Source organism: Hypanus sabinus, chromosome 2 (genome assembly GCF_030144855.1).
Source record: "Hypanus sabinus isolate sHypSab1 chromosome 2, sHypSab1.hap1, whole genome shotgun sequence".
Classification (NCBI taxonomy): domain Eukaryota; kingdom Metazoa; phylum Chordata; class Chondrichthyes; order Myliobatiformes; family Dasyatidae; genus Hypanus; species Hypanus sabinus.
This window is the reverse complement of record NC_082707.1, coordinates 177,641,070-177,668,356: the sequence shown is the minus strand read 5'-3', so window position 1 is coordinate 177,668,356 and position 27,287 is coordinate 177,641,070. Positions and strand designations below refer to the sequence as shown.

The following is a 27,287-nucleotide window of genomic DNA, read 5'->3' as shown; positions in this document are numbered from 1 at the left end:
TTCATTGGAGGTCCGTTGATACCCCTGCCCCCCCTTACCCCCATCCCTATCTATTATTCTAGTCTGGTTCTCTTTTTCTTTTTCCCCCCTCACTATAATCTCCCCCCAGCCCTACCTTTATTTCTCTTTTATTTCCCATAATTCTCCACCTTCCCCCTAGCCCATTTCCCTCTAGCCTATCGCTTCCCAGCTCCCCACTTCATCCCTCCCCCCACTTCTTATCCCCTCTCGACCATCCCATGTTACTTCACTCCTGATGAAGGGTTTCGGCCCGAAACGTCGTCACTACCCTCCCATAGATGCTGTCTGGCCTGCTGAGTTCTGGCAGCATTTTGTGTTTTTATGTAGAAAAAGGTAAGCAGGTTGCAGGCACATGGCATAATGGTGACCGAAAAGTTGTTTGCTTTCAAGTGTTCGAAGCAATCATTTAGTCTACATATAATCATTTTATGATGTGGAGAAGTTGACATTAATATATTTTAAAAATGCTGATGGTGAGAACATCCATCATTAAAGACCATCACCATTCGGGACGGTCCTCTTTCTTGTTACTGGTATTAAAGAACCATACTTACTGAGAAGCAGCTTCCCCTCCTATTTTCAGATTTCTGAACACCATAAACACTGCCTCACTTCTTTTTTTGTGCTATTTATCTATTTTTTTACAATTTATAGGTTTTTGTCTTTGTACTGCTGCTCAGAACAAATTTCATGTCATATATCATCATATGGGGATAATAGTTCTGATTCTGAAAATTGCCAATGGCATATTTCAGCATGTGCAAATGAGAAGATGCATAATTGTAAGAAAAGTAAAGATGGCTCCAGAAAGTTCATCTTGAACTTTCAATCTCAAGACTTTCGAATGTGACTTGCTATCAGATTTCACTCGATAACATCCCTATAAGGTAATTTACAGTGTTTTGCTATTTTCAGTGATGTATATGCAATATATTTTATCTGCAACTTGCTACTGATCAGTTTTGCAACTTTTCACTTTCTCAGAATTATGGATTATCTCAATTGAAATTTGCCAATGACTGTTTTCAGTCAGAATTGTTATTACTGACGTGAAATTTGTTGTATGCACCAACAATACAGTACAAAGACCAAAAAACCTATAAATTATGAAAACATATAAATAGTACAAAGAAAAAGATAATAAATTAGAATCAGGTTTATTATCACTGATGCACATGAAATGTTGTTTTGTGGGAGCAGTACAGTGCAACACATACAATAATTATAATAAATTAATTAGTGTGAAAGACGAATAGTAAGCTATTCACGGACCATTCAGAAACCTGATGGTGGAGGCGATGAAGCTGTTCCTAAAATAATGAGTGTGGGTCTTTACTTTCCTGTACCTCCTCTCTGATAGTAGTAATGAGAAGGGGGCATAGGGTGTGCGGTTCCTTAATAATGGATGCTGCCTTTTAAAGGTAAAACTTCTTGAAAATACCTTCATCAGTAAGGAAGTTTGTGCCTGTGCTGAAGCTGGCTGAGTACACAACCTTCACCAGTTCTTTTGATCCTGTGCATTGCTCCCTCCATACCAGGTGTTGATGCAACCAAGTGGCATGTTTTCCACTGTACTCTGTAGAAATTTGTTAACAGTATTTGTGGTGACTACCAAATCTCAAACTCCTAATGAAGTAGTGCTGCTAGCATGCCTTATTCATGATTGCACCTGGGATACATCCTCTGGAATATCAATCCCCAGGAGCTTGAAGCTGCTCACCCTTTCCACTGCTGACCCTCAATGAGGAATGAATTTTTCTGTACACAATCAGTTCCTTGGTGTGCTGATATTATGTGCAAGGTAGTTGTACAAAACCAGTCGATCATTGTTTGCAAAGTGGCACGGGTTTAGAATTATACTGGATGGCTTAAGTGGAAATAGTTTATTTTTTTTTCTTAACAGAAACATGTCTTCAAGTGGAGTCTTGCCACCATATTGATGTCTGATTTCAAAATCTTGTGCTACAATAAATGTTGGCATACCACATTTGTTAATTAGTGACGCATATTATCAACAGGGTTGTAGAATGATTTAATATTTTTTCAACCTGACTGAAGGTCCCATCAATTAACAGCATTGAGACTAGTTTAATTACATAACCTTAAAATTGTATAAACAAAATTGTTATTAATTTATGACTAACTTATTGTTTTTATTTTTCAGTATCCTTACGCAATTGGACTACTCCTTGCTTCCAGCTGGTGCATCCTTGTATGTCTCAGTCGTCTATACATGGGAATGCATTCTATTCTGGTGAGTGAATAATGAGATAGTTAGTTGTATTCTTGTGCTTGGATTTGCCAGTGCAATGGTTCGGATTAGCTAGTCTTAGAATCATGACCATAATTCACTATGTCATCTGAGCTCCATTTTCCATTTAGTCTGTCTACACCAGCAAAAAATATATTCTTCTGACATACCAATTGTATTAAATAAAACAAAAATTGTTAATGGCCATTTAGTTTTAAACCAATTATTCAATATTTTTAAACATTCATGACCATCAAAAATGACTTTCTGCCACTTTGGCTAGAACGTAATGGTGTGGAAGTTTGCCAGGAACTGATGGGTGTAACTTGGCTTGCGTTAGCTAGTTAGTATTACCTTTTGGTTTTTCAGCAGATTTTTTTGTTTAATAATTTCTTTAATGCAATTGAAGTGGAAATTGACTGTCTTTTAATCATGCGTATTAAATATGTTAAAATTTCAAGGTGTTCCACTGAGGTTAGATGAGACTACAACTAGAGGTCATGGGTTAAGGGTGAAAGGTGTAATGTTCAAGGGGAACATGAGGGGAAACTTCTTCACTCAGAGGGTTGTGAGAGTTGGAACAAGCTGCCAGCACAAGTGATGCATGCAAGTTTGATATCAGTGTTTAAGAGAAGTTTGGATAGGTACTTAGATGGTAAGGATATGAATGGCTATGGTCCTACTGTAGGTTGATGGGAGTAGACAGGTTAAATGGTTTGGCATGGACAAGATTGGCTAAACAGCCTGTTTCTGTGCTGTGCTTTTCTATGACTCTTGACTCTAAGATGTGTGCAATAATTGTCAGTTCTGTGATTTACCCTGCACTACCCTACCCCCCAAATGCTGACTTTTGAAGAAATCGCACCTCTGACTGATCCTGTCCTTGCTTGTTTAAATTCTAGCCTAAGGCACTGATGTAAGTTATAATTTTGAGCTTTTGTTGCTGCTGCTCCTGGACTAATAAAACTTGGGATTAACCAGATTTGCATTGAGATGCCTTCTATATAGTGAAGCACTATGTCACAGGTCAAAAGTAATCATTTGGCCTTTGTGGAATTCCTTTTGCAGCACTTTGGGCTAGCATCCGCAATCGCTTTGCAGCACCAGCGATCACTGATTGGGATTTGATTCCCGTCACTGTCTGTAAGGAGTTTGTACATTCTCCCTGTAACTGCATGTGTTTCCTCCGGGTGCTCCGGTTCTCTCCCACATAATGAAGATGTACGGTTAGGGTTAGTGAGCATTGGACATGCTACATTGGTGCTAGAAGTACGACCACATTTACAGGCTGCCCCCACCACAACCCCGAACTGTGGTCATTGATGCAAAACGACAGATTTCGCTGTGCATTTCAATGAACGTGCGACAACTAAGGCTAATCTTTAATCTCTCAAATGTAAGGTTTTCTCTGGGAAACTGGCTATGTCTTTGCAATGTAGTCGTGTTCATTCTGGTGCTATTGGAGTGGAATCCTATTTAAACCAGTGCACAAAAATCTACTTCAGCTAAAATTTTTATAACTGGAACTAAAGATGACTAAAGAGTTTTAAGATCATTGCCTTTACTTGCCCAGGCAGGTATTGAATGGCACATAAGAGGTTGCAGATGTTGTAATCCAGTGCAAAAAAACGCAAATGACTGAAGAAACTCAATTCGTCAAGCAGCAGCTGTGGAAGGAAAGGAATGGTCAACGTTTTGCGTTCAGACCCTGCATCAGATCCTTCCGAAGAAGCTGCTTGACCTGCTGGGTTTCTTCAGCAGTTTGTTTTGCCATACACCATGGAAATGTTTCTTATTTGATTGTCTCATTTGTGTAAAAGCTCAAGCAACAAGGGAACTTGTTTCCATTCCTTATCTGAACATCTCAGTGAACATTGAGATATAGCAATACAAGAAGCAGTTTTGTGCATCCAATAACTGCTTTGTTGGTGGAAGAAAGTTACAGTTTTTTAAAGAACTGAGAGAATTTATGCAAGTGAAGTGGTGAGCTGGCCCTAATCGAGAATTAAATTGGCAGTTTATGCTGTTGTTTACAAAGGATGAATCTTACCAAGGATTAGACTCAAAGTAATAAGGATTTCAGCAGCAAATCGGCTGAGACAAAAGTAAAAGTAGGCAGTATAATAAGAGGAAAACTAGCTTTGTAATGCAGAATCAGAATATATGGACTGACGCTCGTCTTAATGTTGAATATCACAGCAAGTTTCCAAACAGTCTGACACATGAAACCTCCAGAAGTACAGACGGAATTTCAGTCTTTGGGAATGAATCAAAGTCAGAGGGAAGCTATGGTGGCAGAAGCACACCTTCTGATTTCAGTGAACAATTTGTCATATTTAAATATAAATATTATGTTTTAATAATGTTGTCTGTGCTATTCAATTACTTAAGTTTACCAGAGCTTCATTGGGGTGTGGGATGAGCAAAACTGTAAGTACTATCATAGATACACCACAGACTTTTCATCTGTTGCAATTACGATTATATTTTCCCCACCATGCTTGACAGATTATACCTTTTGCATTATAATTTAAGTTCTGATCAGATTCTTAAATGAAATCTGTTGATTTTAGTATGTTCTTAATGCGTTTTTACGAATTTTCTACTTAAAGCAAGCATGTTTATATCCTAGTGCTGAGAAATTGATGGGATCTCAGTACACAGCCACATGAAAGTGGAAAAACTAATCCAACCAACTCGTACAAAATGCTGGAGGAACTCAGCAGATCAGGCAGCATCTATGGAAAAGGGTGAACAGTGGATGTTTCTGGCCATGTCTCTTCTTCAGGACATCAGAACGTCGATGTTTACTCTTTTCCATAAATGCTGCTTGATCTGCTGAGTTCCTCCAGAATTTTGTGAGTTGATTTGGATTTCCAGCATCTGCAGACTTTCTTGTCTTTGTCCCAACATACTCCATATGATAAAAAATCAGGAGTTCTTCTTTTTCCATTTTGCCCCTTCCATTTACCCTTTTTCTCATATCATTAAATGTGGTTTGCTGAATTATATTTAGTGTTTCTTTTATTATTTGAATTGTAACCACAAATTAATACATAAACTTTTGGGGGGGGGGGGGTTAGAAAGGTCTTTAAAAATCTAATAGCATTGATTTTTTTCTATCTAATTGTGTCTCAGTAATTTGTAGCTATTTCAACTGAAGTATTTTCAGTACCTTGTATGGAATCAGTTTTTACTTCCAAAAAAAAACAATTTGAAATGCAATGCTTCAGTCCTCTAGACAAAATTGACATTTTACTTGCTGAACGATTATTGTTAAAAGTCAATGAAATAATCCCTTACTTCAGTAGGGATTTCAGTAGGGGCTAAAAGCTATCAAATTTCGATGACCAATCTTGGAACTGTTGCACTGTGCAAATGAATTGTTTACAAAATAGACTTTTATGCACTCTCCTAGAAGTTTGCAAAGATTCATCTAAAACTTTGACAAGCTTCTGTAGATATGTGGTGGAGAGCATATTGACTGATTGCATCTTGGCCTGGTAAGGAAACACCAATGCCCTTGAATGGAAAAGCCTGCACTAGTAGAGGATACAGCCTGTTCCATGGGTGAACCCCTTCCCACCATTGAGCACATCTACATGGAGCACTGTCGCAGGAAAACAGCATCCATCACAAAGACCCCCACCTCCCAGGCCATGATCTCCTGTCACTGCTGCCATTAGGAAGGTGGTACAGGAACCTCGGGACTCATGCCACCAGGTTCAGGAATTATTACTGCCCCTCAACCATTAGGCTCTTGAACCAGAGGGGGTGACTTTACTCTCCCCTTTACTGAACTGTTCCACGACCCATGGACTCTTTTCAAGGACTCTTCATATCATGTTCTCGATATTTATTGCATATTATTATTATTTTCTTTTTGTATTTGCAGAGTTTGTTGTCTTTTGCTCGTTGCTTACCCACCCAGTTGGGTCGGTCTTTCATTGATTCTATTATGTTTCTTGTATGTACTATGAATGTATTTAAGGGTTGTATATGGTGACATAATTTACTTAGAAACCACAGAGTGAGTACTGCACAACAGCGCAAACTTCCAGATACAGAGGCAGTTTGAGGGAGCAAACAGGAGGAAATCTGCAGATGCTGGAAATTCAAACAACACACACAAAATGCTGGTGGAACACAGCAGGCTAGGCAGCATCTATAGGGAGAAGCGATGTTGACGTTTCGGGCCGAGACCCTTTGTCCGGACTAACCGAAAGGAAAGAGAGTGAGAGATTTGAAAGTAGTAAGGGGAGGGGGAAATGTGAAATGATAGGAGAAGACCGGAGGGAGTGGGATGAAGCTAAGAGCTGGAAAGGTGATTAGCGAAAGTGATACAGAGCTGGAGAAGGGAAAGGATCATGGGACGGGAGGCCTCAGGTTGATGGCATGAACATTGACTTCTCTAACTTCCATTAATGCCCCTCCTCCCCTTCTTACCCCATCCCTGACATATTTAATAGTTTGCCTGTTCTCCATCTCCCTCTGGTGCTTCCCCCCCCTCCCTTCTTTCTCCTGAGGCCTCCTGTCCCATGATCCTTTCCCTTCTCCAGCTCTGTATCACTTTCGCCAATCAGCTTCATCCCACCCCCTCCGGTCCACTCCTATCATTTTGCATTTCCCCCTCCCCCCTCTACTTTCAAATCTCTTACTCTCTTTCCTTTCGGTTAGTCCTGACGAAGGGTCTCGGCCCGAAACGTCGACATCGCTTCTCCCTATAGATGCTGCCTAGCCTGCTGTGTTCCACCAGCATTTTGTGTGGGCAGTTTGAAGGACTCTCTTTTGATGCTCCACTTTAACCTGCCTGTTCAGATTTTTTTGAGCTGTTTTATGTATGAGATTAGCAGTGTCTTCGAGTCTGATGACATCTTTAGTCTGGTGTTTAGGTATGGTGTAATTCAGTGCCATTCCCATGATTACGGGAATCTGATGGATCTTACATCATTTTTTTCCCTCTGTTTGCTATAATGTAGTGGAAAACCAAAGCAATATTTTCACAGCAGGATAAATGAAGAAGGAAAAAAAGGACAAATGAAAGGGGTGAAATGATGTTTTTCTGAGTACACTCAAATCTCAGGGGTTTTCTAATTTGGTACTGCCCAAAACTTTTAGCAAACTGGATCATATTTGAATGTTGTTCCTGTTTCTAATCATATAGGAGATGTGAAGACTTTGAATTTTTGTTGAACTGCATGTAATAGCATGCTTTGTTTTTGTGTCTTCTGAACTTTGGAGTTGGTAAGCATGCACCAGGTCACTTTGGCCTTGGTCTCTTAGTCAATCAGCTAAGAGAGATCGAGAGCAGCCTTTCACCTGTTGTAAAATGTGTGGATTTAAAGCAGGAGTGGTATTGGACTTGGCTGTAGCATCAGTGCTAGGTCAAATTATCTGTCTGTGTACCATATCAAGTTTTATGCCCATCATCAGGTCAGACTGAACCACACCAATTTTAGTAACAGCAGTGACACATTTGGTTGCCTCTGAGTTGGAATGGATTGGGATTAAGTTACATTCTGGAGACTTGCACAGAAAAATCTAGGTTAGCATTCATAGAGAATACAGTGGAAGGGCTGCATTATTGACAATCTTCAGATGAATCATTACGAAGAGTCCCTGCAGTTCTCTCCAGTAAAAGTTTTTTTTAAAATCTCGTGGCATTGTACAGATTAAAGACCGAGTTTTCGGTTTTCTGGCCAATACTGATACTTGGGTTTCTTAAAAATTTTTTGCTTTCATCATACACTTGCTCTGGTATTAGCATGGGTAAATTGCTGGTCTCATTTACAACATTGATTATCCTTCTAATGTACTTCGTTGACCATAAAGTGCTTTGGAACTAAAAGGTACATGCAAGTTTTGCAACTTATTTGTCAAATAATTCAGTATTGCATCTGAGAATAAAATTAAACCTCATTATTTTGTTTCACTGCACGGCTCCTGCACTACAGCATGAAGTGGACATTTTTTTCACATTTAGATTAAAGCAATTTTTTCAGCTGTCATCAGGCCTTCACTCTTCTTGTCACTCATCTCCATGTTCATCTTGTTCTTGTTCAGACAAAGGTTCATTTTATTGTCAAAGTGTATAATACAACTCTGATATTTGTCTTCTCCAGATAGCCATTAAATGCAGAAAGACCATGGATGTTGCTGAAAGAAAAGACATCAGTTCCCCCCCCAAAAAAAAACTGCATGAAAAATAAAAGCAGAACTTGCAGACCCTTAAATACCCCGCCCACAGCAAAAAACTGCCACAATAACAATCAATGACCTCCTCACTCACAGAAAAGAACAGCGACAGTAGCATCAAATCCCCAACACAGACAGATATACTTTATTGATCCCGAGGGAAATTGGGTTTTGTTACAGTCGCACCAACCAAGAATAGTGTAGAAATATAGCAATATAAAACCATAAGTAATAATAAGTAATAAGTAAATTATGCCAAGTATAACACCCCCTTATTCACAAAAAAATTAACAGATCACCACCTGCCAATCGTCCACAAGAAAGAAAACACCAAAAACTGAAGGAAACCTATAAAAAGCACAGTAAAATAGTCACATAAACCTCAGAATATGGGGAACATCTTTTCACTGCATACAAGGAGAACAGCCACATGAGCTCAGTCCTTCCTGAATCAGCAGTCACTTTTTACGGGTTGAACACCGTCTACCCGGACTGAATGGGCTGATCAGGTCTGAAGGCCAACCCAGGGCTGAACACACCAATCTGGCTGCTGACCCCTCCACATTTACCCATTCACCTCGATGCTTCAGTCTTCCTTGCTGCTTCGAGCTGTAGTCAATCATGACAGCACACCTCATTTCTGGGTCTTTTCCGGAAGTCAGCTTGTGTTCTGAGACCTCTGCGCCTCTTTCAACCACCCCCCCCACCTCTCCCGTCTATGATCTCCACAAGGCAGCTTTTTAGACAGAACACACCGCTGAACCCTTCGATCCAGATTCAAACTCTACGTTGCAGGCTCCAACAGTTTCTGTAACACGAAACAAAAAGAATGAGCAGAAGGCTTAGAAAAAGTGAAATAATTAGAAAGTTTTGCTATCTGGAGTATGTTGCTCATGGAATCGTTATTTGTTAGCATCATCTTGACTGGAAGACCCTTTTTATTAATTTTCTCTTCTTGCCCAACATGGTAGCTGACATTGTAGGGGTTCTCTTGCCTCAGCTTTCATTTCAGAGTACTATGGTACCCTTGCCCACACTTGCAGATTGTTGCTTCATGTTTAACGTTAGTTTCTCTTCAAGTCTGAACGGGTGAGCAAGTTCAGAACTGTAGCTTGCCACAGCAAATTAATTCAGTTACTGTGTATTTAAATGTGATCTTGATAATGGGTACTTTAAATCCAAGATAATTATCAAGTTAGTCAGTTGGTGATTATAAAGATAAAGTTTATAGGATGCCTTGTGGATGATTTACCCAGAGTGCAAGTTAAAATCGAAACAAGTTACTTAAGTGCTGAATAATATGAAGCTTCAAATTAGGCAGTGAAACCACAGTAACATCTAGCTTACAGTAATTACCAGCCTCTAAATATGTTCTGTAAGCTAATGTGTATAACTGTCATTAGTAAATTGATATGTTATGGCTTTGATTTAAGAAAATCTAATTTTTGGCTTTTATGAATCAGGTAATACCTCAAACTAATGAGCCTCTTGTTTCTTCTTTTTTTGATAGGATGTAATTACTGGTGTGCTTTACAGCATTCTAATCCTGATCATCTTTCACCCGGCTTTGGACTTAATTGACAACTTCAATTTAACCTACAAGTATGCTCCTTTGTTCATCATCGGCCTTCACCTGGGCATGGGCCTCTTTTCGTTTACCTTGGACACATGGAGTACGTCTCGTGGGGATACTGCTGAAATTTTAGGCACCGGAGCGGGCATTGCCTGTGCTTCCCATGTCAACCACTTGTTTGGCATATTGCCTGACCCACCACTTGTTGCTCTGCCGTTTACTCCCCCCTCGATCACATTTCAGCTCATTGCAAGAGCATTTCTACGTTTTGCAGTTGGAGTAGTGGTTCTGTTATTGACCAGAGCAGTGCTGAAAGCAATCACTATTCCTCTGGCCTGCAAAATATTCCGTATTCCTTGCACAGACATTCGCCAGGCACGAAAAAGAATGGAAGTGGAGCTTCCCTATCGTTACTTGACATATGGAACAGTAGGATTTGTGGCCCTATTTGTGGTTCCTTGCTTATTCAATTACCTGAACCTCTCTTGATGGGATACCAGATGTTTTCAACCGATTAGCTGAAAGAAGCAATGCAAGGTTCTAATTGCGGGTAGGGGTGGGGATTATATGGAGGAATGGTTATATATTCTGCCTCAACCCTCGAGCTTCTATTTGCATGGACACATGAAGCTTGGACACTTTCAAAAGGGGGGAGAAATGGACATGACTGAAATTTCAGCTGGTTGCTATTCCCACTATCAGTTAGAGGCCAGCCATTCTGATGAGAACAAACTCTTAATGATTATGAAAATTCCTCTTAAATGCAAGCAAAACTGATTAAATCTGTGCAGAATGAATTCTGTAATGTAATCTTAATAGTCTCAAGGTTCAGGTATCTTAACAGCTTATTCAATTGTGCCTTTCAGTTTATTACATAAGAATTGCTGTACTTTCTGCAGTGATCATAAATTCTAAATGCCTCAGATGAGTTGTGCAACTTTTTTTTCCTTTACCCAACACTTTCCTTATACGCTTTAGCTTGTTTTAGTCTTGATACATTTTTGGATTGCACTGTTAGTTTGCAATATACAATTGCATTTTGTGAAAGGAGTTACATACAAGTGCGTAATCCTTGTCAGTTTTAGATGGACCACCTTATGCATGCAAGTTTTGTAGTAAGCATATAACAAGATGTCTGGTTGGATGTCTTTGTTTAAGCTTTTACTCTGTGACCTCATTGTTAAGCATTAATTGCTTATGCCTCTCACATTTAGAGCTATTGACCATTGGAATCTTCTTAATGTTAAAAAGATAAAATTACTGGACACTACGAAAGTTGGAGTTAATATTTCACATGTTGGAAGTTGGACCTGGTTCCAACCAAAAGTCCTCTGATGAAAGGACTTAATTGAGAATAACATTGTGCCCTTAGCACTTATGAGAAAATGCTGCAGAGTTGTATCGTTTTATTGCCACAGGCATTGAAAAATCATACTTTTGCTCTACTGTCATTCTTCATATTATCCTGTCAAATGTAGATCCTGTAGGTTAATAGTGAAAACAGCAGCTGTTCTAGATTTGAGCCTTGAGCATTATTGCATGACTTGCTGTAACGGTAGCCAAAATCACATAAGGTACTAACTTTGCTCTTGGTGTTTGAGTCATTGAAGTAGACTGTTATATTTTACAGCGTGTCTTTGCACCCTTTCCCTATATGCAGTATGGAATTGGGTAGTCGTGTGTGGTGAGCTTGTCAGTGTTAAAGATCTCTTATAATAAATAATGAATTTATCTTCTTAAATCTGTAGATTATGTTGTCATGAATAGCTTAATACCCTCATTCTAAGTTTGCAAATAGATTGGACATTAATTCAACACTATACTTTCTGCATGGGGGCTCTGCAATTCAGTTAGCTCTATATTAAAAACAACTTTTCATATGCATCTGGTTATCAGCCCCTGTTTAATTTCATTTTTTTCTCTAATCTTCCAGAAACTAATAGTGATAATGATAACCCTGCCAAGAGGAACTTGAGCTGCACTTGCTGCAATGTAGCATTACTCACAACCACATTGTTATGGTACTAACTGTATTAAAAGATTTACTTTCAGTATGAAATGTCATCTTTACCCTTCTCCATTCTGCTATGGTCAAAACTGGAAGGTCTAATGGGAAGAACGCTGACCAGTTCCTTTCAAGCAGTCATTATTTGTTAATGTAGTAAAGATCTGTTAGTTCTACAATGGTGTCCCTCCATCAGACATGGAAGCAGAATTAGGCCATTCCGCCCACTGAGTCTGCTCCGCCATTCCATCATTACTGATTTATTATCCCTCTCAATCCCATTCTGCTTTCACCCTGTAACCTTTGGCACCCTTACTAATCAAGAATCTATCCAACCTCCACTTTAAATATATGCAATGACTTGGCCTCTACAGTCAGCGGTGACAACAAATACCATTGGTTCACCACCCTCTGGCTAAAGAAATTTCTCTTCAGCTGTTCTAAATGGCCATCCCTCTATTCAGAAGCTGTGCCCTCTGGTCCTAGACACTCTTTCCATGTCCAATCTATGTAGGCCTTTCAATATTCGATAGGTTTCAGTGAGATTCCCCCCCTCCCGCCCCACCATTCTTCTGAATTCCAGAAAGTCCAGGCCCAGAGTCCAGCCATTAAACACTCTTCATGCATTGACCTTTTTTACTCCCGGGATCATTCTCATGAACCTCATCTGGACCCTCTCCAATACCAGCTCATTCTTTCTTAATTAAGGGGCTCAAAACTGCTCACCATATTCCATGCAAATTAAATAATTAATTTGAATTCCACACTGAGGGCCATAGTAGGACATTACAGCAGGCTATTTGGCTGAAAATCAGTCATAAATTCACATTTCAAGATGATACAAAAGATTAGTTTTCCTGTCTTTCCATTCCTGCTGCTGGGACTTGTGTTTTCAGTTATTACTTTCATTATTAATAATGAAATTATTATTATTCACTATTACTTACTGATTATAGTATAAAAGTATTTAAATACCAGATTTTTGAATGAATTATCTCAGAAAGCTTGTTTATTGATTTTTCTATACATAAGATTGTAAATTATTGACAAACAGACATAATCCTTTTCCCTACCATGCACCTTGGTCTTTTTGCCAAACCAAATAATGTCCTGTGGGGAAGTGTAGGCTATGTCAGAGGGAAAGTATCCTGTGAATGTTGTGAGTGACTGAGATGGATTTCTAATACAGAAATCCAACAAAATGTTACTGAATATTTTTCAGGCTTTATTTTAAGAGGATGCATTTGAAGGCATTTCCTCATTGTCTTTTTAAACACCAGAATTTTTTGTAAATGAACAAAAGAGTTTAACAATATTTGTGTGGGCTGTGTAATCTGTCTTTGGTTGTATCTCACTCAAGTTGTGTCATTTCCGAAGTCATTGGCTGGAAAGAGATTTGCTGGATCTGATCCTGTTTACACCTCAGAATTGGATTGCTATATTTTTATGTGGAGCTGATTTAATCAGATTAGAGCCTGTGATACTTGTTTACTTTTACAGATCAGCAATATTGCGTGGTATTGTATAGGGGAACACTTTGTTCCTATACCATTCCATTAAACCGTAGGGATATTACTGAGACTTGCTGCCTGTACTATCATTTATTTAATAGGATAGAATATTGAAGGATATTATGAAGGGAAGGAATAGGGATAAATTATTTTTTATATACAATTGCTCTAAATATTTTCTGCACATCAGACAACCCTATTGATTTTTGTATATGGCCAAACCATCAAATATGATTGAAGATGATGTGACAAATTGCTATTATACTCTCCGTGTGTGATGATACAACTAACTGCAGTCAAGTACAAAAGCTGCAATATGCTTGAGCTGTGTGGTATATTTGAAAATTCAGGAAATATTTGGTTTCCAGTTTAGAAGCTTAATGTAAAGCCTTAGTTTATTCCCATTTTTTTCATTGGTCTTTCATCTTTAAACATAGCTTTGATAAATAACCCCTTGAAAACTATTCTTTGTCCGGATGCTGATAGTTGCTGACTCTGAGTAAGTTGAACATTGGATATGCTGAAGGTGATATTACCAAAATATTATTTTGATGTTTGTATTACTATTAAATAAGTGGCTGTTAAATATAAGAATCTGGGATTGACTCTGGCACAAAAGTTTCTCTGGGTATTAACTTGAAGTTTGTTTTTTTTTTAATTCATTGTTTTCCATCTCCTTTCCCCAAAGTAGCACAGTGATTGAGAAGATCATTCACCACCTTCGTTACTACATGACCCAATACAATGGTACCTGGCTGGGCACTCGGTGCGTTCCCAGGAACAAGGGTTCTTGTGGAGCAGCAATAAAGTCATACTACAGTAGTATTAGGCATTTCTGGCTCTGTTCTGTGCCATAATCTGGTGTGAAACCAAGACGTCCTCTGGCAATCCCTGGCTCATGTGGAGAGGATGCCAGTGTGGGCTGGTGTTGGGTTGACTTGTTATATACAAGTGTTGTAGTAGCTCAGCATTGAGATCTGTTCTTGTGCTGGGGATATGATCTTTGAATGCCACTTGTTGGATGTGACAGAAGCTGCTTTTCTGGCCTGCCGTGAGATTCTCCATGGTACAAAGCTCAGCAATAGACACTGGCCTTTGAGCTCATAGTGGCTTTCACCACACATAACAGCAAATGATGAGAGAGGCAACCTGTCAGTACTGCAGATTCCAGACAATCTGTTAACACATGTAGTTGTTGCCTGTCTTTAGCAACAGCCATGCTCAATGCTCCTACCAACAGGTTGCCAAGAGCTGCACATCCCAGTGCTAAGCCATGACTCCCCACACCAGCCCCGTGTGCCAACATGGGGTAAGGCTTTGAAACATGGCAAGCAGTCTCAGCAGGTACTTTTTTTTTAGGGTACAGTGGATAGGTATGTGTGTGTGTATCGCAGTTTAGACTGCAGGACCAAGGGAAGTGGGGTTCTTGTGAGTATCTAGCTCCATGCTGCACTTCAGTGAATAATTGTAATTAAAATGTCAAGAAATGTACTTGCAGTGTCTCAGTATGACCATAGAAAGGAAAATTTGCTTTACCTTTTAAGGTCTACTGAAATAAATAAATGCAAATTGGATAAGGTCGCATCTAACTGCTAGAACAGTGGGCAGCGTTATACCTCAAATGTAAAGAAGTTACCTTTGCTAAAGTATAGTGTGCTGCTGTAATTCATTGAATTACACCAACCTGAATTGTGGCTTGTAAGCAATGATTAATGATAATGAGTTACAATATTTTCCTATCTGGATTATTCCACTTTCATTTTTATTAAATGACTTGCCCTCACAAACTTGCAGTCAGGAATTAATATTGACTTTTCTACATTTTTTGAGATAACCCTGTTAATGATCTGTGGGAAAATGGTTTAGTTTTATTTTGAAGGTTGTCATTGCACCTTTTCATTGACTATTCTGTTGGAAATATTTGAGGCAGAATGTACAGTGTAATGATAGCTGCACTCAAACATACAAATTTTACCACTGCTGGAAGGACTAAGTTTTTCACTGTTTATATTGACATTTGCAGACTCTATTCAGGTTTTTGTCATTTCACAATATTAAGAAGCAAAATGTATTATTTGAAATATCCCCAAAGGATTCACAACATAAGCATTGTTTATTTTATGTAGAATGTTGGATTGACTTGGTGCACATGTACATTTATTTGGTCCAACTCCTTATAGACATGGAGAACATCTTTTATTCCATTGTTTTGATGAATTTATAATATAATGTATGATAACTTTGTCAACTACATTTCAGATTATATGAACAACATAATCATCCATTGTAAAATTAGCATTAGAACCACAAGGTTTATATGATGCCTAAGAACAATTTTTGGAATGCCCTCTCATTCATTCCATATAAGTAAATGAAGTGTGGTTGAATTTGGAGAGCACAATAATTTGATTTTAAAACTGTTAAGTGTTATAACCAAAGTAGATTTTCTGCAGTACTAAGAACTGTGTACCCTTGAATGGTGGAAGTTAATCCAGAAGTGGCTCTCAATTCTATTGCTTGCATTTTAGCTACAAAAGTATTAAACTTGATTATTTAATGCTGTAAGATCTGCAGCGCTTCTGACATGTTTGTACCACTTTTCTATTCAAACACACAAAAAGGGGTTTGGTTTTTCAGCTTTCTCCAGTGGTGCATATTGTAAGGTAGAATTGGTGAATCACTTGAAACCAAAGTGTTTCTTTAAACTGTTATGGAAATTTTTTTAAGTGGAAAATGTATTTGAGATTTAAATCTGATACGCTCCAGACCTTAAAGGATTAAATATTTTGAATAAAACATTTTTATTTAATAAGACACTAAGTGCATTTCCTTTACTTAAGTGTTAACTAATTTAAGACTGCATGATAGACAAATTTTCTGATTAAGAATGTATTGATTCTTTGGGAAAAACTAATGGCCATTAATAGCAAAGATGAAATGTTTTTGCACCCAGACCAGTTGGGTATCTGAACCTCTTTAACTTCGTCCCTTTGACATTTCTTTGTAGCTATTTAAAGCTGTCATCCAATTGAAACAGCATGAACAGTCAGCCCCCAGGGTTTTCCTAAATTGAGATGTGAGAAAGCATTGTGTACAGCTTGGAAAGGGGGCTGATAAATCTGGAAAAATGAGCTCTGCGCCAGGGGAGACTTGTGTGATATATTGGTACTTGGAATGTAAATCAGACCAGCAACAGTGAATGTAATTAAAAAGAGTTCTGGAATGTGTTTTTTTTTCCTCTGCAAACATAATAGACCCTCTAATTTCAACTAGCTAAAATGGCCAGAGATGCATTATAGAATTGTGGAATTAGTTCTGGAGTCTTGTTACAAAAATAATATGTATTAACTGCTTTACAGTTGTAGGGAATGGTGGTTTATCCCCTTAATCATCACTTAAAAAGTCACTAACACTGCCAACTTTACAATGAATGCATTTGTGTATTTTGGATTATAATCATATGGCTATTATAGATAGTAACTGAATGTGAATTCATTTCAAAATGCTACAAATGCAAAGCAAAGTATGCATGATAAAATCCTTCAGTTCACTGTGCCAGAATTTCTACATGTGGGACTTTTCGATTTGAACAGGATCCAGGAAGGGATCGAAATTAACTATTTGCTTCCTTTGCTTATTCAGAATTATTTCCTATTTACTCTTTGATTATTATGAAGCTTTCAACTACTGTGGATGCATTTCCGTTAATTGCTGTTGCCATGCAAGATTTTTTTGTTGACATGAATCGTGTGCTCATTAACCATTAAAACTTAAACTAGTTCAATATGAATCTACTAATAAAACAGGATGTTTTTAATCACTGTTGGCTTTTTAGTGTTTCTCTCAAAACAAATTCAATCTTTTTGGTGTGCTGCCATTTCAATTTAAGAGGCAGTCAATTAGAGTACAAGCATTTGTATGCCATCTCAACCTGCTCAAAGTGTGTGCCATGAATTGTTTGGAAAATAATAACTTTGCATTGTTGTGAAATAATCCATTCAAACATTTTTTAGTGGGGATTCCTTGAGGTAGGTTGGAGGGATGGGTCTTGAAGGAAAGTATGGTGCAATTCTTCACGGTTAACATTCCAAGCAGCCCATGAAGGAAGAGACTATTGCTAAGGTGTATGACTGAGAAGTGTATTGATAATTAACTGTTTAATATTAACTATTTGAATGTTGAGCAATTTTGATTAGAACTGCACTGCTTTTTGTTCAAACTGTAGAACAAAGATATGTTTAACTACCGTCGGAATGTATTTGTCATGCTTCTTTTCCAAAGTCTAAAGATCTATTTAAATGTTATGTCTGCTTTGAACTGTGTAGCTTTAAGTATTGTAGTTTGTGTGAGTGTGTGTTAGTCACTGATTTTTTTTTCTCTCCCCACTCCCTGGTTACAAAATGCTGTTATCTCAGCTCTAAGAGTCAGCAGTATCTTGTGTGTGGCTTAGTTCACAATTCACTTGGATGATTACAGTTTGCACTTTGCACTGTAATTAAAATAGAAAGTACAATGAGACAGGTCTGATTGATGTTTATTTTGGTGAACAAAATGCTTTCAGAATTACTCCTTGGTAAGTGATAGCTGATTGTACTTGGTGTTTGCTGGTTATCTTCATTTTTTTTTATTGTCTTCAGCAAAACTATCTGAGATTTCTGACATTAAGTGCTGTTCAGCATTAATCTCATAATCTGGCAAGAAGTATTTGAAACTTGCTCTTGACATTGACATGTGAATGATTTGTTACCTAGCTCTGCATTCTACTCTGTCAGCTTGTTTGCTGCTCAACATTGATTGGAAACTTTGATTTAATTTGACTTGATGGACTATATTCCTTGTGGAGTAGATAGAGGCCATTCAGCCCATCAAGTTTGCTGGTTTTCAGAGCAATCCTGTTCCTTATTGTTATTCCCCCAACATTCCTACTGACTTTGCCAGATTTACAATCCACCTACAAAAGGGTGATTGACAGCACACAATTAACCTAGACAATTGACGTTACTTGTGAAAGTGGGAGGAAGCTGGAGCACTTTAGGAAATCCATGTAATTTACAGAAAAAACATATAAACTCTACACTCAGGATTAAACCTGAATCACTCTCTGATGGTGGTGCCTGAAAAGAGGATGCTGTCCAAGTTGCATGCCATCTTAGGCAATGACTCTCATCCACTCCATAATGTACTGGTTAGGCACAGGAGTACATTCAGCCAGAACTCATTCCACCGAGATGTAACACTGAGCATCATAGGAAGTCATTCCTTCCTGTGGCCATCAAACTTTACAACTCCTCCCTCGGAGTGTCAGACATCCTGAACCAATAGTCTGGTTCTGGACTTATTTCCACTTGGCATGATTAACTTATTATTTAATTATTGTTTTATATTGCTATATTTCTACACTATTCTTGATGCAGCTGTAACAAAACCTAATTTCCCTCGGGATCAATAAAGTATGTCTGTTAAATGTGTTGAGCAGCAACTATCACCATGCACCCCCCCCCCCCCGATCACAGTCAACTATATGAGCAGTGTAACAGGATATATCAGGTAAATCTGGGAGATATCCTTCCCTAAAAAATATTAGTGAACACAATGGATTTTTGACATCCAACAATGCTTGACATCATTTGAATTCAATTTTAATTCCCATTCACTTGAGTTTACATTCTCATACCCATTCAGTGAGTAATCTGAGCCTCTAGAAACTAATCCAGCAAGTTAACTACACTAATGCAAATTAGATATGATTAGAAAGATAAATTCATTTGATACAATATGGCATCTAGTTTTTGGATGCCCCAGAATGATTCACAGTTCAGGTTATGTGTTTGATTACACTGTGGGATTCATGAGACGAGCTAGCTTGTGTTGTTTCAATAATAAACCTTTTCAGTCAGAGGAACTGCAGGTTCAAACACTTGGTGAATGTGTTTGGCTGAGGAGCCAACAGTGTGGAGCTATCATTCACAGCCTCTACCTCAGAATCCCTCTTAAGCCTTCTAAATCATGGATGCTACCACTGAGCACTTACGAATGTGTAAATATTTTGATAACCTACTACATTCAGATATATACAGTAAGTAAAACTTGTATCCAAAGTGGTGGAACTTCAAGAAACAAGCCCTTTAAGAAAAAATTGATCATTGCACCAGATTCTTGAAGAGCTGCAGAGATAAGTTGAAGAATGTACTGTCAGATTTCTACCCGCTTTAGGTAAATATAACAAGTTCCAAGGTAAAGGATAGTATTCTTGAGGCAGTGCCTCCTATAGATACTACCACCAAAGGGGTGTTTCTGGCAGCATTCACTATTCTGCAGCTTCTTGCATCCCTGTTCATCTGAATTACCAAACCTGACCATGGTGCAATGAATTAGAAGTCTGTTAGAGTTCAATTGAAAAACCGAGCCTCTTCACCCTAAGAAAGCAAAGGTGCTGACACACTTATGATTGCATCTATGTAAGGAATTTAAATCTGCTCCTCTTCACTGATTTATTTGTTTTCCTTTCCTCTTTCTTCTCCCCCCCCCCCCCATGTAGACTGGCACATGATCGTCTTCCTGTAGTCAACAATTGGCTCTTTACTCTTGCTGACGCTGAGTGCAAGGTCATTTTTGTGTCGTCAATCACATCTCGCCCCAGTACGCTAACTCTTCAGCTGTGTTTTGCAACAACAGATGTCACCAAATTTAACAATGGCACTGGAGCTGTGCACAGCCACCCAGCCATGTGTATGGAGCAGGGGTTCTGAATCTTTTTTTGTACCATGGATCCCCAGCATTAACCAAGGGGTCTATGGACTCCTTAGAGCAGGGGGCTAAGCACAGAACCTTGAGGTGCACCTGTGTTGATGATCAATGAGCAGATGTTACCAATCCTTGCTGATCTCAGGTCTGCTGATGAGGAATTTGAGTATGCAGTTGCAGAGAGAGGTACAGAGGCCCAGGTCTTGTAGCTTGATCAGTTTAGATGTTGAATGTCGAGCTGTAGTCGATGAGCAGCATCCTGATGTATGAATTCCTATTGTCCAGGTGATCTAGACAAGCCAGAGAAATTTATTCTGTCATCTTCCCCCTTCCTCCTTAGTCTTGAAGAAGGGTCTAGGTCTGAAATGTTGACTATTTATTAATTTCCATAGGCGTTGCCTGATCAGAGTTCCTCCAGGATTTTATGTGTGTTGCTTTGCAACTGTAGTTGACCTGTTGTGAGGCTAGGCAAATTGGAACAGATTCAGATTGTCTGAGGTAGTTGATCTGCATCATAACCAACCTCTCCAAGCACTTCATTACAGTTTATATCAGTGTCTTTCGCCAGTAGTTATTGAGGCCAATCAACATACTCTCCTTGGGCGCTGGTACCATAAATGCCTTTATGAAGTATGTGGGACCATCATCCTGCAGAACTGAAAGGCTGAGTATGTAAATACTCCTGCTAGTGATGTAAGTGGAATGTGGGATTGATGGAAATGCTCTGAGAACTAGTATAGAGAAGATAGGCTATATAGGAAATACAAATATTTAGGTGCCCTCATCTCCTTTTAAATCTTACTCCTTACCCTAAATAGATGTCCTCCATTTATCTCCAGTTTCCCAGTCCTCAAAAATGTCTTCCTTTGCCCTCAGCTTCATCCCCTCCTGAGAAAACACAGCAGCGCCTCTGTCTTAACTCAGAGGGTGGTGAGAGTGTGAAATGAGCTGCCAGTGGAAATGATAGATACGAGTTCAATTGTAACCCTAACGTGTGGATAGGTACATAGATGAGAAGTGCATGGAGACCAATGGTAGAAGTGTAGGTAGGAGCAGGCAGATGACCAGGTTGGCATTGACTAGGTGGGCCAAATGGCCTGTTTCTGTGCTGTAGTACTCTGTCTGCTTTTTCTCCTCATAATAAAACTATCCAACCAACAATCTAGTACCATCACATCTTTCCTATCATCTGACCATAAATGCAGCACTCCAGCTGACACCCGATGAGGGTTTTACAAATATGAAGCCTAATCACTCTTGTCTAGTAAAGAGAAGCAATCCATATGCCTTCTTAACTCTGCTGCCTCTTTCTGTAATCTTTGGGCTTGTGCTCCAAGGTCCCCTGTTCCTCAGTACTCCTCAGAAACCCTACCAATTAATGGTGTATGCCTCATCCTCATCAGTACTCACTAACTCCATCACCTTATAGTTATCCATATTAAACTCCATCTCAGTCCAGTGCACCAACTAATTCATATTGCCCTGTGGCCTGAGACGATCTCTTCATGCAATCAACGGCTCTCCTGATCTTGGTGCCATCTGCAAAATTTGTGATTCTGCACCCACATAAATCATTCACAGGTGCACCAGACAGCAAGGGTCCCAGGACAATTTCCTCCATCTCCTACTGCCATGTTGACTCATCCTGGATACTGTGGGCCCTAACATTTTGAACCAGTTTCTCTTATGGGACCGTACTGAAGTCTATGTAAACGTCACCTACTATAGTTGTATGTTTCTGAGCTTCTTGACTAAATGTAAAAGATCATCTTCAAACCCAAACAGTAATAAGTAATGAATAATTGATCGGTAGTGAAATGATTCCTTCCTTTTGCTAGTGGTATGTGTAGTAATCCTAATATCCATGTAGATTTGCCTATTTATGCCTGTGTTTTCTGTAATGCTTCAAGTAATAAATTAGTTCAGAAGAACTTAATTCAGAAAGCAGTGTTTTTTCCCCCAAGTAGCTTACCGCTTTCTGGAATTGATTATTTTTGGAAGAATAAATAAAGCAGGAAAAATCCACCAAAAAGGATCCCCCATCACTCAGGACAAAACCCAGTGATTCTCAAGTGCTACCATTGGGGAGGTGGTACAGGAAGAGCCTGTAGATAACATTTCTGGAACAGCTTCTTCCCCTCTGCCATCAGTTCTGAATGGATGTTGAACCCATGAACACTACCTCTACTTTTTTTTTTGCACTACTGATTTAATTTGACTACTTAATGTACTTAAATTCTGTTTTTATTACTATGTATCGCAATGTACCGCTGCTGCATAACAATATATTTTATGACATATGCCGGTGATGACCTGATTGAGATAAAGTCTGTCATTTTAGTAAATACAGTATTTTAATTTGTTAAACTGCTGATTTGAAATGTGTGTTCCATTATTTAAACAAGTCTTTTGAAGGAAGGTATTAATATGTGAAGCCAAGCAGCGGTGCAGTCATGTGTAAATTTTTTTTGAACAATAACGTTAGGAAACTTATTGACCCTTTTTCAAAAAGTTTTTGTAAAGCATTGTTATGAAACAATGATCCTTCGTGCTTGCAAGACATGCTTCCTAATGAAATAGTTTAAATTAATTTTGCAAACCTGATAGTAATAACATTTGGAAATTGCAGACTTTCCCTGACGGTGATTTTCCTGTTGGATCTTGCTCCTTCGACATGTGTTTCCCGAGAAGGAAGGAAGGAATAGTATGGCATCACATGTCAGTTATATTCTCCAAATAATCATGGTACTTAACATCTTGCTATTGCATATAAGAACTTTGTTCCTGTAATCATTTGCGACATAAATAGTTTTGAAGTCATTGTAACAAGAATAGTATTTGTGCTGATTTGGGTAAATTATCTGGGTTTGAATTGAAGAGTAAGAGACAACTAGATAAAGATTTTAAAACTTACGGCAGGGTCAATAGTGCTACCTTCAACAGATAATGGATCAACAATTTTGTGATTACACATAATTCTCTGAGATAATATGGAATATTAATATACTGGTTGCTATGCATAAGCTTCAGCTCATTAAAATAACTGATATCTGCTGTAGGTTATTGGCAGCATCTTTCACCCAAGTCAAAGTTTAGTTTGTCAGATCTAGAAACTTAAGCACATAAATAGGCATTTTTAAAATTTTTAAGGCTGAGGATGTTCCATACTCTTGTTCTATGGATATGATGTTAAACCTAAAGCTTATTTCCCAATGAGGCAAATAAGAAGAACCCCAGAGGCAATCTAATATTTTACTTCATCGCTGTTTTCTGTGGTGTTCTATTACAGTAATAATTATATCTCAAGAACTTCATGGAATGCAAATCCCTTTTAGACAATGAGACTATGAAGGGCACTGAAGATGGGTCTCAGTCCAAAGCATCGACTGTTCATTCACTTCCATAAATGCTGCCTGACCTGCTGTAATTCCTCCAGTATTCTGTGTGGGTTGCTTTGGATTACCAGTAGTGTATCTGCAGACTTTCTCGGGTTTATTCTTTTAAAGTGGGAAGCAAGGTTGCCCTCGCCTGGTGATTAATAATATTACAGTAAGTGTTCAGCGTAACCAAATTAATCTCAGAAGAGAATGACGAGACTATTTTAAATCAAATGAAATATTGCGCTCTTCCTTCAGAATCACAGATGATTCTAGTTCAACCCCTCATTCTCATAATGTATAAAATGGACACGTGGATTTGGAACTGTGACTAATCAAAGAGTTAAATCTTGGTTAGCTTGATCAATCGTTAGAATGGCCCCCATGGCCCAGTTCAGAATCAGGCTTATTATCACTGCCTTATACGATGTGAAATTTGTTGTTTTATGGCAGCATTATAGTACAAAGACAAAATTTCTATAAATAAAATAAATAATAATACAAAAATATAATGAGAAATTCATGGGTTCATGGACCATTCAGAAATTTACTGATGGAGGGGAAGAAGCTGTCTCTGAATTGTTGAATATGAGTCTTCAGACCCCTGTATCTCCTCCCAGAGGGCACGTCCCAGATGAGGATATCCTTAATGTGGACAGTCCCTTCTTGAGGCACTGCCTCTTGAAGATGTCTTTGATGGGAGGGAGAGCTTCAACTTTATACAAACTGGATTATTTATACAATTTAGATAATTGCTAAGTGTTCTTAAATGGTACAATAGAAGTAAGGAGGGAGAAGATCAGCTATGATTCTGGATACATACTGTATATGAATGCTAAAGGCAGACACAGTCCCTCAGTCAGTAAGCCTACAAAAATCAGTCTAATGTTAAACATCATAATACATGCACTTGCCATAAAAACACGATTTTTCTTTTCAGTGGAGTGATTAAAGGTGGAATAATTCCTTTAAAACCTGATAATTTCAAACAATTTTCATGTGTTGCTAAAACTTCTTCAGCATATCTATTTTGTGTACAAAGTGATCTTGGCACCACATTTAACATATCTTGCTTTAAATGCTTTGGCAGATTGAGACACATCACACAAGCAGCAGCTTGTTCTTGAGATTTTATTTTACAAGAAATTGAGAGGAAAAACCTGACATTCCTCTTGAAGCACATTTCATCCCAGGTCCATGCTAATCTATTTAGTTATTTTTACTTACTCAAAGAATGAGGATAATTGATGTGACTAGCATTTATTGTCCTGTTCGGTGCCGGTGAATCACCATTTTAAGGCATAATCCTCTTGGGTATGAAGCTTTAGGATTTAGAATCGTGATCGATTTCAGGACTTCTAGCTGAGATTTCATCTGCTTCAGGGGTCACCTCATTTCTGCAGCAACTGGAAGGCTTATCAGGTTGCTGATCCATCAGGAGAACTGAATGACCCTTTAAAACACAAGAACCACTGCAGTCCCCTTTAACACATGGGAAGAGAATGTGAATGCCCACTTTAAAGCATCGATGTTGATCATTGCGGGCCCTTTAACACATGGAGCTACAGTTCCTTTGATAGGGTCCTACAGCTCTACAGCACAGAAACAGGCCATTTGGGCCATCGAGTCTGGGCCAAACTGTTATTAAGCCTAGACCAGGGGTTCCCAACCTTTTTTATGCCATGGACCCCAGGTTGGGAACCCCTGGCTAAGACCCATCATTCCAGGGCAGGTACTCGGGATGTGCATGGCATAACTGGCACATTTTAATCTCTCCCTCTCCCAGTGTAGAGTGTCTTCCTGCTTCAAAACATCCACCATTGCTCCTGTGCCTAAAAAGACAGACAGACAGACATACTTTATTGATCCCGAGGGAAATTGGGTTTCATTACAGCCATACCAATCAAGAATAGTGTAGAAATATAGCAATATAAAACCATAAATAATTAAATAAGTTTATCATGCCAAGTGGAAATAAGTCCAGAACCAGCCTTTTGGCACAGGGTGTTTGACACTCCGAGGAAGGAGTTGTAAAGTTTGATGGCCACAGGTCGGAATGACTTCCTATGATGCTCAGTGTTACATCTCAGTGGAATGAGTCTCTGGCTGAATGTACTCCTGTGCCTAACCAATACATTATGGAGTGGATGGGAGTCATTGTCCAAGATAGCATGCAACTTGGACAACATCCTCTTTTCAGACACCACCGTCAGAGAGTCCAGTTCCACCCCCACAACATCACTGGCCTTATGAATGAGTTTGTTGATTCTGTTGGTGTCTGCTACCCTCAGCCTGCTGCCCCAGCACACAACAGCAAACATGATAGCACTGGCCACCACAGCCTTGTAGAACATCCTCAGCATCGTCCAGAAGATGTTAAAGGACCTCAGGAAATAGAGACGGCTCTGACCCTTCTTGCAGACAGCCTCAGTGTTCTTTGACCAGTCCAGTTTATTGTCCATTCATATCCCCAGGTATTTGTAATCCTCCACCATGTCCACACTGACCCCTTGGATGGAAACAAGGTAACATGTCTGAATGACTGGTATCCTGTTGCACTCACCTCAATAATAAGCACATTATTATAATTATTATAATTTAATATAATAATAATAATAATAATAATACAATTATTATAATATGCACATGCTTTGAGAGGTTGGTCAAGGACTACATCTGCAGCTTGCTACCACCCACACTAGACCCCTACAATTCACCTACCGACACAACCAATTGACAGATGATGCAATAGCCACAGCTCTACACACTGTCCTTATACATCTGGAGAAGAGGGATGCTTATGTGAGAATGCTGTTCTTGGACTACAGTTCAGCATTCAACACCATAATTCCCTCCAGGCTCGAAGGAAGCTCAGAGACCTCGGCCTTCACCCTGCCTTGTCCAGCTGGATCCTGGACTTCCTGTCAGATTGCTGGCAGGTGGTAAGAGTGGGCTTCCTCACCTCTGCCTCTCTGACATTAACACAGGTGCCCCTCAGGACTGTGTACGAAGCCCACTCTCTGTATACCCATGACTGTGTTGCCACCCACAGCTCCAATCTGCTAATTACATTTAGTAACAATACTACATTGATTGGCCTAATCTCAAATAATAACGAGCCTACAGAGAAGAAGTCATCACCCTGACACAATGGTTCAAGAAAACAACCTCTCCCTCAATGTCACAAAAACAAAGGAGCTGGCTGTGGACTACAGGAGGAATGGAGTCGGGCTAATCCCTATTGACATCAGTGGATCTGGGGTTGAGAGGGTGAATAGCTTTAAGTTTCTCGACATACATGTCACCGAGGATCTCACTTGGTCTGTACATACCGGCTGTGTGATGAAAAAGGCACAACAGCACCTCTTTCACCTCAGACGGTTGAAGAAGTTTGGTGTGGGCCCCCAAATCCTAAGGTCTTTCTATAGGGGCATAATTGAGAGCATTCTGACTGGCTGCATCACCGCCTGGTATGGGAACAGTACCTCATTTAATCGCAGGACTCTGCAGACAGCCCAGTTCATCTGCAGTTGTGAACTTCCCATGATTCAGGACCCGAGTCACCTCAACCACAATCTACTCCAGCTGCCACCTTCCGGGAAACGGTACC

At 39.1% G+C, this 27,287-nt stretch overlaps 1 protein-coding gene across 1 annotated transcript in view; it reads left to right on the top strand.

Moving 5' to 3' along the window:
• Positions 1 to 27,287, top strand: part of wdr89 (WD repeat domain 89) — a 60,725-nt gene that overhangs the window by 20,135 nt on the left and 13,303 nt on the right. Inside the window, exon 2 of the mRNA XM_059960105.1 lies at positions 2,186 to 2,275. Coding sequence (XP_059816088.1) covers positions 2,186 to 2,275 — 90 coding nt within the window. The remainder of the gene's footprint in view (positions 1 to 2,185; positions 2,276 to 27,287) is intronic.